A 15500-nucleotide genomic window follows, 5' to 3' on the forward strand; every position below is an offset into this window, starting at 1 on the left:
CAAATGACCTACTTCCATATATGTGGAATTTGTACATTAAAATGCAGAGAACCAAAGGACAAACAGTGTAATCTCACCCAAAAAAAGCATGTATTCAACAACAAGCGCTTCCTAAGCACCTACTAGAACACTGATTTAGGCCCTCAGAATTCAGTTATGAACAAAGACAGAATCCCTGACCTTACTGAGCTTACATCTTAGTTGGGGGAAGGCCTGGTGCGTAGAATCTACAAACAGACGGTAAAAGAATGTCTAAGACTGGCAGGTGAGGATAAAAAAGGAAGAAGGGAAATAAACCTGAGTGAAGGATGGAGGTGATGGGGGCTGTTACTGCAGGTGATCAAGAAGGGCCCTCTGTGACATGGTAACATATATGTGATCATATCACATATAAACAAAGATTACAATGAAGGGAGAGAGCGAGCCAAAAGGATACCTGGATAAAGAGCCCTAGACTGGAAGAACAGCAAGTGCAAAGGTCCTGAGTGTGCTTGGAGCGTCTGAGGAACTGCAAGGAGGTTATACAGAAATAGCAGGGGTGGGGGCACGCTAATGTGAAATGCTTGCAATCAGAACAAGGCAGGTCATAAGAACTCATGATTTTACTCTGAAAGAGATGAAAAACCACAGGACAATTTTGAGCAGAGGAGTACAACGACCTGGATTATGCTTTGAACAGATCACTCTGCAGGAGTGGACTGTGGGGCTGGCAGGGGAGGGAGTGGGGAGGCCACACAGGAAGAGACTGCAAAAGGCCCAGCCAAGAGGTCATGGCGGCTCCGGCTAGCAGCAGGGGTGGGTCATGAGAAGTGGTCAGGTAGTGGACGTGTTTACAGGATCAACTCAAGTCAGGAGGATTTCCTGATGGATGGAATTTTGGGTGTAAAAGAGAGAATAAGCTAGATACAAGGGGCAGAACATCAGCTCTGAAATCAATAGACCTGGATTCAAATTCCACTTGATCACTTACTAGTCGTGAGATTTTGAGCAAAATATTGAGCTTTTTTTTTGAGGTTTCTTTCTTGGGGTATACAGCATCTTCCTTATTGCATTATTACAAGGATTAAATAAAACATTGTCAGTTAGAAAGTGTGGGACTTGAACTCTCGTATGTATTAGCAATTATTTTCCAAGTTTTCTAATATTTATATTTTTCATAATGGATTTAGAAAGAAAAACTTAGCTAACATTTAATATCCTGTAAGAGGTATAAGAACACCATTTGCTATAGAAAAATGACTCTGATAACCACCTGGATATCTGAGTCCTTTATGGATACAGATTTAATGTGTTTAAAGAAGGGCTTCCCTGGTGACTCAGGCAGTAAAGACTCTGTCTACAATGTGGGAGACCTGGGTTCAATTCCTGGGTCAGGAAGATCCCCTGGAGAAGGGAATGGCATCCCACTCCAGTATTCTTGCCTGGAAAATTCCATGGACAGAGGAACCTGGCGGGCTACAGTTCATGGTGTCGCAAAGAGTCGGACACAACTGAGCGACTAACACTATCACTAAAGGACACTTTGGGTTTTTAGTTCTTGTGGTGCAACGTTACTAAAAAAGCCAAGGAAAAACAGCCATGATCACTGACAAAAATAAGGATTCACCTAGTTGGAAGGGGTCTGGGTCCAAAGATCCCAACGGGACTAATTTTATTATTCTTAAAGATATTTCTCAAAGTTGGTACAGTTGACCAGATATACCTATCTCCTGTGAGAATCTTTCTGCTGCTTCATTGTTCTCCGTATTTAGACTCCATTTGCACTAAAAACATCCACCATTGCCTTCTTTTATTGTCATTGGCAATTAACAAGAAGAATGTATGAGGACTTACATTTTCATTCCCAACACCTATTTCTCCACATTGAGCTTTCTAGCTCGTTGAAGCCTCATAGATCTGTCTGATTACGCTAAGCAATAAAATGCTTTAACAAAATATACACAAAGAATATCTTTTTTCATTAACAAAATAAACTGGAACCTTGTTTGCTCCCTCACTTCAATTTGTCTGACTTGTTTTCTAAATTTATTCTAAAAACTATGTTTTTTAAAGAATTAGCAAAATTGCCAACTCTCATCACCGAGGAGAAACAAAGAACTGGAAGGCAGGATTCTAAGAGAATGGAGCCCTGAGATTTTCTCCATTATTATAAGTTCACATTTAAATGGAGCATTCTTTTGTAATTTCGTGCTAAGTGCGACAAGCCCCCCTCTTCGTTTTTAGGCCAGACCGGCTGAAACCTACACCTACCTTCTTCAGGTCTGGATGGTCTCCACCTGCATCCTCACCTTTCCTCTGGTAAAGAGTCAGGTAAACTAAACCTGGGCTTCCCTGGTGGCTCAGACGGTAAAGAATCCGCCTGCAGTGAGGGAGACCCTGGTTCGATCCTTGGGTCGGGAAGATTCCCCTGGAGAAGGGAATGGCAACCCACTCCAGTATTCTTGGCTGGGAAATCCCATGGACAGAGGAAACTATAGGATTGCAAAGAGTCAGACGTGACTGAGCAACTGACTTTCCCTTTCAAACTAAACCTAATGGGTGGCTTCAGTTAGCAAATGATCCCCATGTTGAGAACATTTCCAGAGACCTGGCTTTCCAGCTCCAAGCAAGAAGACTATGGTGCAGGATAACACCCCAGGGAGAAGCACGGGGGCCTGGCAGAAAGAGCACAGACCTAGGCGTTACTCAAACCCATGTGACCAATCCGGAGGGGGAAATTCCTAAATTCCCTATACCTCCCCCATGCCCCCAACACAGCATCCTCCTTTAGAGTCTTCATAGAATGGACAACTATGTGAAACCATCTCATTCATGTGTGTGTTTGCTTGCTTATTGTCTGTCTCCTTCCCACTAAATATAAACTCTGCCACAGCAGGGACTCCATCTGTCTTTTTGCCACGGCAGCCCCACCTCCCCAGCAGTTCCCTCTCAGTATTTTGTGAGTAATATTATGAGAAAGAGTTCCCTGATGGCCTAATGGTTAGGATTTGGGGCTTTCACTGCCATGGCCCGGGTTCAGTTTCTGGTCGGGGAATTCAGATCCCATAAGCCACGCAGCTCAGCCAAGATGAGAGATACTATGAGATCAAAAATTAGAACGCAGGTGGTAGGTTAGATAAGAATACTACATCAATGTTAACGGTAAAGTTGGTAACTGTATTGTGATTAGTTATTAAGGGTATCCTTATTCTTTGAAAATACATTGAAGGATCTGGAGGTAAAGAAACATGATACACGCAGCTCACCTCTCAATGATAAAACAAATGGAACACAATATTAACCACAAGTGAATCTACACAAAGAATACTGGGGTGTTCTTTGTACTATTCTTACAAGCTTTCTACAGATTTGAAATTACTTCCAAGGTGAAAAACACACACACAAGAAAGCCTGTGAAAGTTTTACAGAATAAGTGTTCAAGAAGTACAGTTTAAGGATGTCATCTTAGTTTCAGCTCTTTCTTACTTGCTTGGCATTAAGAGATGGAGCCTGGTACTGGGGCCCACCAACTGGCCAGTTAGATCACTTATGACTTTGTCCTCTGAAAGAGTTAAGTATAATTTTGACTGGGATTTAGTTATAGGGTAATAATGAGAACAGATCGTTCTTACTGACAGAGCAACTTTCAATGAGATTTACAAGAATGTATTTCTTAGCCTCTATTCTAACGTCAACAGAGTCAAAATGCACCTCTAAGATGTTTCTTATCACTTGTTGTTGCTATTGTTTGTGTTTCCAGGAAATGCTTTGCCAAATCTATTGGCAAATCTGAATTCATGAAGGAAATGTTAAATGCTCTTACAAAATTATAGGAAAGAAGTTGAAGGAAAGATGAGGAGAGCAAAGCAAAGAAAAAAAAATATAACAAAGGAATGAATAGAAAACAATTCAGAATCTGAAAAACATTCTCTCTCCCTCTCTCCAAAGAGCAATCTGTCATATTTCCACGTGGACACAGACCTAGAAAGCGAACTTGTCTTCCAAAGATTAGAAGAAATGGAAATGTGACATCATAGCATTAGCCTGGAAACCCTCTAGATAGAGAATTTGAAAATTCAAGACCAGAGGCCTATGTGAGCAACAGAAGAAGCTCAAAAGGCCTTAAAAACAGAGGACCGTGTATCACCACACATAGCCAGGCACAGCCAGGGTGCTGCATGAGGCCAGCAGAAGGCAGCTCTCTGGTGTGCACCACACTACAGGTGCCGTAACAGAGACAGACAGGAGGAAAAGCCCAGTACACTGGATACAGTGTATCCAAGAAAACACTGCTTGGGAGGGGATAGGGGAGTTTGGGGCCAGAGAGTATCAGACACAGATATGTAATAAGAAATGAGAGAGGGGCTTCCCTGGTGGCTCAGGGGTAAAGACTCCACCTGCCAATGCAGGAGACACAGGTTCCACCCGCGGACCGGGAAGGTCCTGCATGCCGCCGAGCAACTAAGCCCGTGCACCGCAACGATACAGCCTGTGCTCCAGCGCCCAGGAGCTGCACCGACTGAGCCCATGGGCTGCAATTACTGGAGTGCGAATGCTCTAGAGCCCATGCTCCGCAGCGAGAGAGCAGCCCCTGCTCACCACAGCGAGAGAGAAGCCCGCACATCAGCAGAGACCCAGGACAGCCAAATAAATCCATTTTTCAAAAAAGAAAGAAAGAAGACAGCAAAAGGTTTCCCAGGTGAAGTGAGGCCGAAGCCCTGAAAGATGGACAGGGAGAAGGTGTGAAGAGGAGACTGGCAGAGGAGTGGGGGTGAGGGCGTGCCGGCAGCGGAGGAGCCAGTCACGGGCACCGCTGAGCGCACAGCACATGACAGGTGTGACAGGGTCCGCTCTGGCTGGAATTCAGGGTGGGATGATGGAGTGGTCAGAGGCGATGGCCTCATGGGGTCTGAATCCAACCCTGAACTTGATGGGCAGCCACCGGAGGACTCTGAAGGAAGGCTACACATCCCGGTTGTTTTGAATCAGATCACCCAGGAAACAGGATGTGGGAAGGAGTGGAAGGGCAACCAGCTGATGAATACTCCTCACCTGAAAGACTGCCCAGACCACACACCACCAGAGAAAAACCAATACTCTGTAACGGAGCTGCATTTAGACCGGATTTTTTTTTCTTATCCCTTCGGTCAGAGTTAACATGAGAGTCTCTTCTACTTCAGCATTCTGATGTGTTCATGCAGAAATGACTACTTTTCCTCACAAACATTGCGGTTTTTGGTTTTTCACCAAGTTCACCCTAAGTCTAAACTTTGAGAGAATTCTCATGAAGGAACACAGGGATCAATGAAATCACATCATTGATAATTCATCTTTAGGAAAAAGAAACGTGTATCAAAGTAAAATATTTCCGAAACAAATGCTAATGTGTTTCTATAGTAGCTGCTGGTCACAACAAATCAACAGGCAGAGAATATGCAGAAAAGATCTTTGAGGGAAATCAGACCTAGAAATAAGAGAAGAAACAGCCTTGTCTGTTGACGGAATTTTGGAAATTGCTCGTCTGCACTGACAAGGCCTAAGACTGCCTTTTGTCACTGAAACACTTGGCAGCTTCTGGTCACACTGCCTCCAGGTCACTCACCAATGGACCTTTAAGATTCCTACTGGGTCTCCATAGTGTTTAAAAATTATTAGTTAATAGCTTGAATATAATTGATTCATCAGAATGAGAAGATGGCATGACACAGTGTGGCACATGAGGCCTGACCTCCCCAAGTGTTTTACTGATCTCCTGTTACCAAAATACAACACATTCTGTGTAGCAGGTTCAGACTATTAGCATTAAAATAACTGGTGTCAAGAGACGGGGAAGTGGGGAGCATATAGTAGCACCATATAAAATTCAGGAATCTTAAAAACCCTGACCTCCCAGGGTACCCTGTATTCATGGGGAGCTGCAGACTGGAATAACACCAAAGGACTATATATGGAAGGATCCCTTCAAAGGATCCCTTGAGGGAGACATTTAGAGGAACAGGCTCTAAACTGACCCTGGAAGATGAGGAAATATTTACCCTAAAGATATCCGGGAGGAAATGGAACTAAGCAGTCCAGCACCTTCTGCCTGACCAGATGGATCCAAAGAACCTTCCTGCAAAGCAGGAGACATAGGAGATGTGGGTTCAATCCCTGGGAGAGGAAGACCCCCTGGAGGAGGTCATGGCAGCACACTCTAGGACTCCTGCCTGGAGAAGTCCATGGACAGAGGAGCCGGGCAGGCTCCAGTCCGTAGGGTCACAAAGAGTCAGACACGAATGAGTGACTAACACTGAGATCATTAGGAGATGCCGTGAAACACACAGAGACATGAAGTGCCTAGCACAGTGCCTGAAAAGTATTCCCTCTAACATTAGCTATTTGTATTGTGATTGATCGTCTGGGGCTTCAGGGTACAAAAAGGAAAATACTAGGCTCACAGAATGGAAAGCCATAATGAAGACTGGGTGTGTGAGGAGGTGGGCGCAGGCCGTGGGCAGGAGCAGGAATGAGATAAGGATTGCAATCTCCCAAGACATTGACAAAAATGTGGCTAACCACGGAAATACTGTGAGCCTTCATTTCTTTGTGTTGAGTGATAGCTGATTTGAGACTGATACCCATAAAAGCCCCTTCACTGGATTCGTTTTGTATTTTCACAGCATTGTATCTGTTAGCTACATAATAAAATCAAAGGTCTCTCTAAAAATTAAGTCAAAATAGATCAAAGGCCTAAATATTAGAGCTAAAACTGTAAAACTCTTAGAGGAAAACATAAAGGGGAAAATCAACTATACTTCAATAAAATTTTTTTTAAAAAACCCAGCCGAAAAGCCTCATTGATTTGGCAATGGTTTCTTGGCTAGGACACCAAGAGCACAGGTAACAGGAATGAAAAATAAGTTGGACTGCATCAAACTTTAACACTTTTGAGCATCAAAGGAGACTACCCATAGAGTGAACAGGTAACCCACAGACTGGGAGAAAATGTTTGTAAACCATATATCTAATAAAGGGTTAATGTCCAGAATATATCTAGAAATCCTACAATTCAAAAATAAAAAAGCAAACAACCTAATGAAATAATGGGTGGAGAACTTGGATACTTCTCCAAAGAAGATAAGACAAATGGCCAGTACACACTTGAAAAGATGCTCAACATCATTAATCCTTAAGGAAATGCAAATCAAAATCAAAACCACAATGTGATACCACTCCATACACATAAGCATCAGCTCAGATCAGTTGCTCAGTCTTGTCTGAATCTGTGACCCCATGGACTATAGCCTGCCAGGCTCCTCTGTCCATGGAATTCTCCAGGCAATAGTACTGGAGTGAGTTGCCATTTCCTCCACCAGAGGATCTTCTGGACCCAGGGATCGAACCCATGTCTCTTGCATCTCCTGCATTGGCAGGCAGATTCCTTACCACGGTGCCATCTGGGAAGCACTCATAAGAATGGCTATTATTAAAAACAAACAAAAAGAAAATACCAAATATTGGTGAGGATGTGGAGAAATTGGAACCCTTATACATTGCTGGTAGGAATATAAAATAGGGCAGCTATTATACTGTGGAAAACAGGAAGGTGATTCTTCCAAAAAAGAATTATCATATGATCCAGCAATTGCATCTGTGTACATATCCAAAAGAACTGAAAGCAGGGTCTCAAAGAGATGGGTGTAAACCCACGTTCAAAGCAGCATTATTCACAGCAGCCAAGAGGTGGAAGCACCCCAATGTCCATCAACAGATGAATGGATAAACACACGTGACATATAGCAGTAACAGAATTACATTAAGCCTTAAAAAGGAAATTCTGACACATGCTATAACATGGATGAACCCTGAAGACATGTTAAGTGAAATAAGCCAGTCACAAAAAGACAAATACCGTAGGATTCCACTCCTATCAAGTACCTGGTGTAGTCAAATTCGGAGACAAGGAGAATGGTGGTTGTCAGAGGCTGGGGGAGGGTAAATGGAAAGTGACTGTTTAAAGGATACAAAGTTTCAGTTTTGGACAACTGCAAAAAATCCTGGAGATGGAAGGTAGTGATGGTTGTAGACAATGTGAATGTACTTCACGACACTGAACTGAATACTTAAAAGCTACAGAAATGGTGTTTTTGGTGTATATTTTACCACAATTTTAAAAAAGTAAAAAAATCACTACCATACCTATATCAACCTGGTAAATGCAGTCATCCTCACTTTAGTAAAAAGTTAGCTTTACTCAGCACTTTCCTCTCCTATCATTAATAAACAGTGGCACTCCTTGCATACTTGGCAGCTAAGAGATACTGATGGTCTAATTCTTTCAAAATAAAATCATAAGCACTTACAATTACTATGCACCAACTGTTTATGCTGCATAGTTCTACTTTAGGGTTCATTGATTTAAAATTCTAGACAATAACTGTTTTAAATCTAGACTTAAGGGCATAAAGGAAAAGAAACCATCTCTTTAATGGTGTGCTAACGTCACATTCACTTACCTAGGAATGTGATTTTCTTTCGTTGCCAAGACAGCAACAGTTGCTGTGGAAACCACACAAAAACAGGGATACTTAACTGAAACGAACTCTACTCACCTGCACAAAGATGCCCTTGGTCTTATATTCCTCATGGAGGCATTGAGAGAAGAAATCTACAAAAGCCTGGGAGGGGGTGGGAGTAAGAACACACACATTACATCAATCGGCCTGATCTGTAGCCATGGAAACAAAAATAATCAACTAACCATTTAACACTATAATTTCTAATCATTCTTTTCACTTCAAATGAAGAGACCTTTAAAAAAAAAAACAACCCTCAAAACCTCACGTTTTCTTTATTTGCCACTTAATTAAGTATTCTTTCACCAAATATAATATCTAATTCTGATTGAACTGGAAAAGGCTCTTCTTATCTTTTCTGTTTTCAGAAAATTACTTTCCAAGAAAAAAAACCTCTTATTATATAACAAAGGATACGTTCCTCTTCCCCACCTGCCATTCGAACAGAAACACAGGATGAATTCTGTTCAAGTCTGTTCTATGGGGATTTTGTTGTCAGTAAAGAGAAGAAAAGAGCAAGCATTCTCTTTGTCCTTTGGGATGGCAAGATCCAAGAAGTGCAGAGATGAACGTGACAGCCCATCTTCTTCCAACAGAACAACTCTAAATCTATTTGTAAAATATACCATTTTTTCAAATGTGGACTCAATCTCAGGCTTGAAATGTATCAATGATGACTCTACTAGAGTCCCTGTTAATAATATTAATAGTCTTGTGCCTGTGGAGCAGAACAGGCAAGAAGAAGTTTACCAATCACTTCAAGAAACATGGTGTTCATTTTAAACATGCCTACTGTGTGTTTCAGAGATATAGAAAGCAGGTAGATTCCAGGGTGGGGGTGGGGCCAAGCTTTTCAAAATACATTACTTTTCAGTTTTTCCAGGGGCTGAAAGGCAAGGGAAAAGAGGGCAGGTATTTTGCTCTTTTTTACCCCCTGCACAATGCAAGTTCTTACTGTGCATTTTATTTTGCTCATTTTCCCCTAAAAGCAGCGTCTCAGTGGTCACCATTACTTCAGAGATGTATCCTATGCTTCAACAATGTATTTGAGAATCATGCTATTGACCTGCAGGCAGTATAAAATGCATTCTAAATCACTACTGTCCTGGTAGCAGTGTGAAGAGGTGAATGGTGGTGTGGTATAGAATTATGGAATCTTACAGAGAGCTCTGGAAATTCTTATCTCACTTCAGAAGTGGCAGTAAATATCTCTGAATTTTGAATAATGTTGCCAAACATTCACAGTTTCGCATCTATGTTGTGTCTGCTATGCTTACCTATGTGCTGACTAGCTGCAATCCTACTGTTCAGTTCTGCGGACTTGGCACTCAAGCTGTATGCTGAGTCATTCATGAACCAAATCCCCAGTCTTAGACTCACTAACACCATGTTCTGATCAGCTGAGCTAACTGGCTCAGACCAGCTCTCTATTGGAAAGTACAAATACCAATTTTAAAACCAGTGAACTGTGAGGGAAAAAAAAAATATCATCTGCGGATCTGAGATCTTGGCGCCTCAGTTCGGCTGTAAAGTTGATACCAATCAGGCTATCTCCAGCTCCAGCTCTTCCGAAACTAGGCTTGGCTATTTTCCTTTTCTTCTCAGTCCATTTGAAAATGGCTAAAGAGAGAACTTCAAGAAAGTCCATCTCTTATTTTTCAAACTGAAAACTATTCTTTATTCTTCTTCTGACACCATTTACTAAAAAACTGTTCACCTTGGTTGCAGAGTAGATGGTCAACATCGGGACTGGGTACCTGCCAGTGGCAGAGGAGATGTTCAGAATTACGCCTTTAGATCTAAAAAAAGAAGATGCAAGTGAACAGAGTGAAATCAAATATACAATTGTAAGTTACAGATTGAGATATATAAAACTATTTGAAATAGAATAACCTGGCTGTTTTTCTAACCCACCTCTCTCCTTGCCTTTCATCAGCAAGTGCTATGCTTGGTCAGCAAAGAGGCATAACTCAATCAACTAGAAATAGCTCTTCTTTGCAATTAGCTCACTTCTCAGTCTTAGTAATCTGGAGCATGACCGGATTAGATCTTTGGTCTTCTCGAGTTGATTTCTATCCTCTGAGGTCTTCTCTGGCCATAGCACCAAGAATTATCACCCTTAAAAACACCCTCATACTCCTGGTATGCTTTAATTTGGCACCTTATCACATACTATCATGCTGCAGCACTTAATCACTCTATGATTATCAACATTTGTATCCCTCATAAAACCCATCAGCTTCTGGACATCAGAGCTCTTAACTTATGCTTTTCCTCAAAATACTCTGCCTGTGGTGAGCATGTAACAGGTACTTACATGAATGAATGGCTATGCCCCGCCTTCTTATCTTCCCCAGGTGGTAGGCATTCAGGTGCTAAATGAAGAGCTGACTCTAAAGTCATGCTACTCCATAGTTCACCAAATCATATTCTTTTGCCAAAAGGCAAAGCTCAATTACTACTGTAACTTTTAGAAACTAGTGAGATTTCAGAGTCAGAAAGTTACCAGGAACGACTCGTTCTACAAATAAGTAAAAATTAGTTTGAGAAAAGCAATGCTGCAAATACACATGTTGTTAGCAGTTGTATATGGCTTGAGTAAAGTGTGAAATTAGGGTTTTAGGAATTTTAGACAGAATTAACAACCAACTTTTGGTCCTCAAATCCATTCTCCCCGGGGAATTGGTCCCCTTATTCAGCTACATCAACCTGACCCTGCCTGTCCCCTGCCCTCTAGACCAGGTTCCTGTCCTTCATCTTTCATGCTCAGTCGCTCAGCTGTGTCCAACTCTGTGTGACCCCACAGACTGCAATCCGCCAGGCTCCTCTGTCCATGGGATTCTCCAGGCAAGAATACTGGAGTGGGTTGCCATTTCCTTCACAGGGAATCTTCCCTATCCAGGGATCAAACCCGGGTCTCTTGCATATCTTGAGTTGGCAGATGGATTCTTTACCACTGTGCTACCTGGGAAGCCTTTCTTTCAACTTGAAAGTGAAAGTTGCTCAGTCGTGTCCAACTCTTTGTGACCCCGTGGACTATACCATCCATGGAATTCTCCAGGCCGGAATACTGGAGTGGGTAGCCTTTCCCTTTTCCAGGGGATCTCCCCAGCCCAGGGATCGAACCCAGGTCTCCTTCATTGCGGGTGGATTCTTTACCAGCTGAGCCACAAGGGAAGCTCCAGAATACTGGAGTGGGTAGCCTATCCCTTCTCCAGGGGATCTTCCCTACCCAGGAATAGAACCGGGGTCTCCTGCATTGCAGAAGGATTCTTTACCAACTGAGCTATCAGGGAGGCTTGCTGCTGCTGCTAAGTCACTTCAGTAGTGGCCGACTCTGTGCGACCCCATAGACGGCAGCCCACCAGGGTCCCCTGTCCCTGGGATTCTCCAGGCAAGAACACTGGAGTGGGTTGCCATTTCCTCCTCCAATGCAAGAAAGTGAAAAGTAAAAGTGAAGTCGCTCAGTCGTGTCTGACTCTTCTCGACCCCATGGACTACAACCCACCAGGCTCCTCCGTCCATGGGATTTTCCAGGCAAGAGTACTGGAGTGGGGTGCCACTGCCTTCTCCAATCAGGGAGGCTTACTTTCTCATTATTCTTGGCCTGAAATTTACTTCCCAAGGCCTTTTTTTTTTTTTTTCGTATTTTTTAAAAGGACTATATAGGCCCTTCTTATGCAAAATAATAAAAGAAACAAGATCAAATGGCTTCTAAGTTATTTTAGACATAAATCTGAGAAGAAATAATCCCGAAAGGTCATTCAGTCCATCTGCCAGCCTCTAGGCAAGATGCCACTTCAACCATCAAATGGAAGTCTGGACCCTCCACTTAATGAGTCACTGAAAATGAGTTGTTTTTTTGCTTCTGTTTTTTTGAACTGAAGTCTTTATTAGTAATATACACTTTCCTAAGTGGTGACTCAATTAACAGGTTGGACATAGAAATCAAATCTCAAATTTTCTGAAGAAAGTTCGAAGTATTTGGTCAACGTATTAATTATACCATTCTTGTAGTTTTTGCCTGTGTCTCTCACACAGACAGAAAAGGCTTTTCTTTTTAAATTTTAAGAGTAAGAATGTCTATCAGGACTTAGAACCCAATTATTCTAAGATAAAAACAGGTGAATTAGCAATTAGTTATCTAGTAATTTCATTTTATCTATATTTGTGAGAAATTCCTTTGATTAAAAGGGGTTAAAAACCACCTTTGTTACTGAGACTTTTAATACAGTATTAATTTATGATGTTTAAAATATCTTTATATTATATATTATAATATATAATATATATATATATTAGGTGTTAAAAATATTCTGAAATTAGACTGTGGTGATGATACACTCTGTAAATATACTAGAAACCACCAAATTGTACACTTTAAATGAGTGGATTTTAGGACATGTGAAATATAGCTCAATAAATCTATATATAAAGAGAGTGAAATATATTTATAATTTATTGGAATGTGTTGCCTTTGAGTTAAAAGCAGATCCCAATCAAGTAGAAGCTATCTCCTGCAGTACAATCTGCTTTCTGAGAATAAGCCCGAATCTTTGCACCTGAGCCCCAAGCACCCATGCGAGTTTAGGTGGTGTTTATTTTAACATTTTCTCAAATAACCAGGAACTGCTATATCCTCACTCATCACAGCAAGTGAAGAAAACCCATTCTGAAGTGGTTGTAGAAGATGATGTTTTTCACTGTGGCTGGTCACTGCTGGTTCAATCAGTGGGACTCTGGGCTAGATAATACTCAATTTGGCTAAAAGGGCGGCATGTGCCCTCAAACAAAAATCTTACATTCTGTTTCTTTCCTTTCTCACAAGTGAAATACAATTTAAAGTCTTGCAAAAGTTAAAGTTTAAAAGTTATTAAAAACATTTTTGGGGAGTTGCCCGTGATCCAGTGGCTAAGACTCTGAGCTCCTAATGCAGGGAGCCTAGGGTTCAATTCCTGCCCAGGGAACCAGATCCCACATGCTTCCATGAAGACTGAAGATCCTGTGTGCTGCAACGAAGACCCAATGCAACCAAATAAATAAATATTAAAAAAAAAAAACACCATTTTTAAAAAGGAAATCTTGACCTCACCAAAATAGATTCCTAAAATGCCACTCACCAAAGCAATGATTTCAATACAGGAAAGTTCATTGCAAGATAATAAAAACCTTGTTTCTGCTTGCAAAATTAATACAGACCAATAGTCAAATATGGTCTGCCACAATTCTGCAAGCATGTGCTTTGAATTGTTTACTCCTTGAGGCAAGTGAGATTTTTGTTTCTCAAATATTCTACCTTAATTTAAAAATTTCCAGGAGGTAGAGTTAGTTTGACTTAAGTGAAAAGTCGGAATTGAAAGATACTTCATTCAAAACACAATATTTGCACTCTAAAATGCATCAAAAAGTATAAAGAGAGAATGCACTAGACCTAAGTAAACATGAAGCGGAGAGCATGTATCACTGGACCAAAATGACGCGGAGAAGAAAACACCCTTTCCACAAAAGCGCTGCGCTGCAAAGCAGCACACGTCATTCGTTTGTCTTGCAAAAGCCCTCCCGCACACAGGTCTCTCTCTCTCTCCAAGGACGATCATATTCAACTTAGTTTTGTCTGGGTCACAAACAGCACCTTTGCAGAGTGGTCTTACTCTCTGTACTGTATACAGTATCTATTCTTTACGTAGAGATGGGGATGAACATTTGGGACCGAGAGACGAAAAGGACCAGCCTCTGAAATCAGCTACTCTGTCTAGTGCTAATCCCCCATCTAAGCAGAATTAGTGACGTCAAACTAGTTTCCATGGCACAGCCAGACTCAGGACAACTCTGTTATATCAAGCAGAAGAACAAAATGGGCTGAGCTTAATTGCACACAGAAACAAACATAAAACCAAACCCTGGCTAATCTCTCATTTTCTGGGGAATTGGGGAACAATTCTAAGATTGGAAGGTACATTAAGAATATTTGCTGAAGTTCCATAATGAAGACTCCCAATGCTCATATTTCTCAACATTTCCAGTCTGTTATGACAAATATCCAAATAAACAAGTCCAGTAATATTTTCTGTGATACAACCTTCTTAATTCATCATGCTGCTTACTTGCTAACAGCCACACGATGGTGTCTCAGTGGCATGTTATTGAGGATCTGCTAGAATTAAAATACTGCAAAGACAAAGCAGAAACCACCACTGCTGATAAGGAAGCACTTTTTCATCTAAAAATATTCTCTTCAATGACTAGCCCTCCCACCAGCCAGACATTAAACACATATAACCCTATGAAATTCAGTTCCTTGCATTTATAGCCTTCTATCATTATGCTTTCTAGAATTTCCTAAGTTCGGTGAAATTCCCAATTAGAAAACTCTCCTTAATGATCACTTGGATGAAAGAGTTACCAAGCCTCTTTTCTTCTACACATGCCCCACTATTCTATCAGATAGCTGTAGCATCCTTGTGCACAGCTCTTAAACAGTATTGTCATGGAGGAAGTGACAGGTCTCCCATGAAATAAGTCTCTGATTTCCACCTTCCTTAGGACTCTCATCATTGCTCCACGCTGCACGTGAAGAGGGAGGCTTAAATGTTGCTGTGAAGCACTGGAACACAGAGTTGGTCCTGTGGACAGCTTACAGGATACAGAGAGTGATGGCAGAAAAAGGAGGGTTGGGCAAAAAAGACTACATCCCAGTTCTTCATATTTTCACTTCTTATTAGGGAGCACTTAAGTCTGCTCTTGGGGGGACTTTACTTTTTTTTTTTTTAAGCTGAAACATAACACTGAATATTGGTACAGATAGTTCTCTAACAGGTTCTCAAAAAGACAGAGAAACATATCAAAACAGAGTTCCATGTCAGAAAAGAATCCTGGATCACGGGGGTCAGGTATATAATTAGAACCAGTGATCCAAATACATTATACAAATATTGCTTTGTTGAAGAAAGTTTGCAAACATTTCCC

General features: G+C 41.4%; 1 protein-coding gene across 1 annotated transcript in view; it reads right to left on the minus strand.

Moving 5' to 3' along the window:
• HSD17B12 (hydroxysteroid 17-beta dehydrogenase 12) overlaps positions 1-15500 on the minus strand; it is a 177392-nt gene that overhangs the window by 7534 nt on the left and 154358 nt on the right. Inside the window, exons 8-9 of the mRNA XM_005905133.2 lie at positions 10252-10333; positions 8571-8636 (exon numbers count right to left, since the gene is read on the minus strand). Coding sequence (XP_005905195.1) covers positions 8571-8636; positions 10252-10333 — 148 coding nt within the window. The remainder of the gene's footprint in view (positions 1-8570; positions 8637-10251; positions 10334-15500) is intronic.

Source organism: Bos mutus, chromosome 15 (assembly GCF_027580195.1).
Source record: "Bos mutus isolate GX-2022 chromosome 15, NWIPB_WYAK_1.1, whole genome shotgun sequence".
Taxonomy (NCBI): Eukaryota; Metazoa; Chordata; class Mammalia; order Artiodactyla; family Bovidae; genus Bos; species Bos mutus.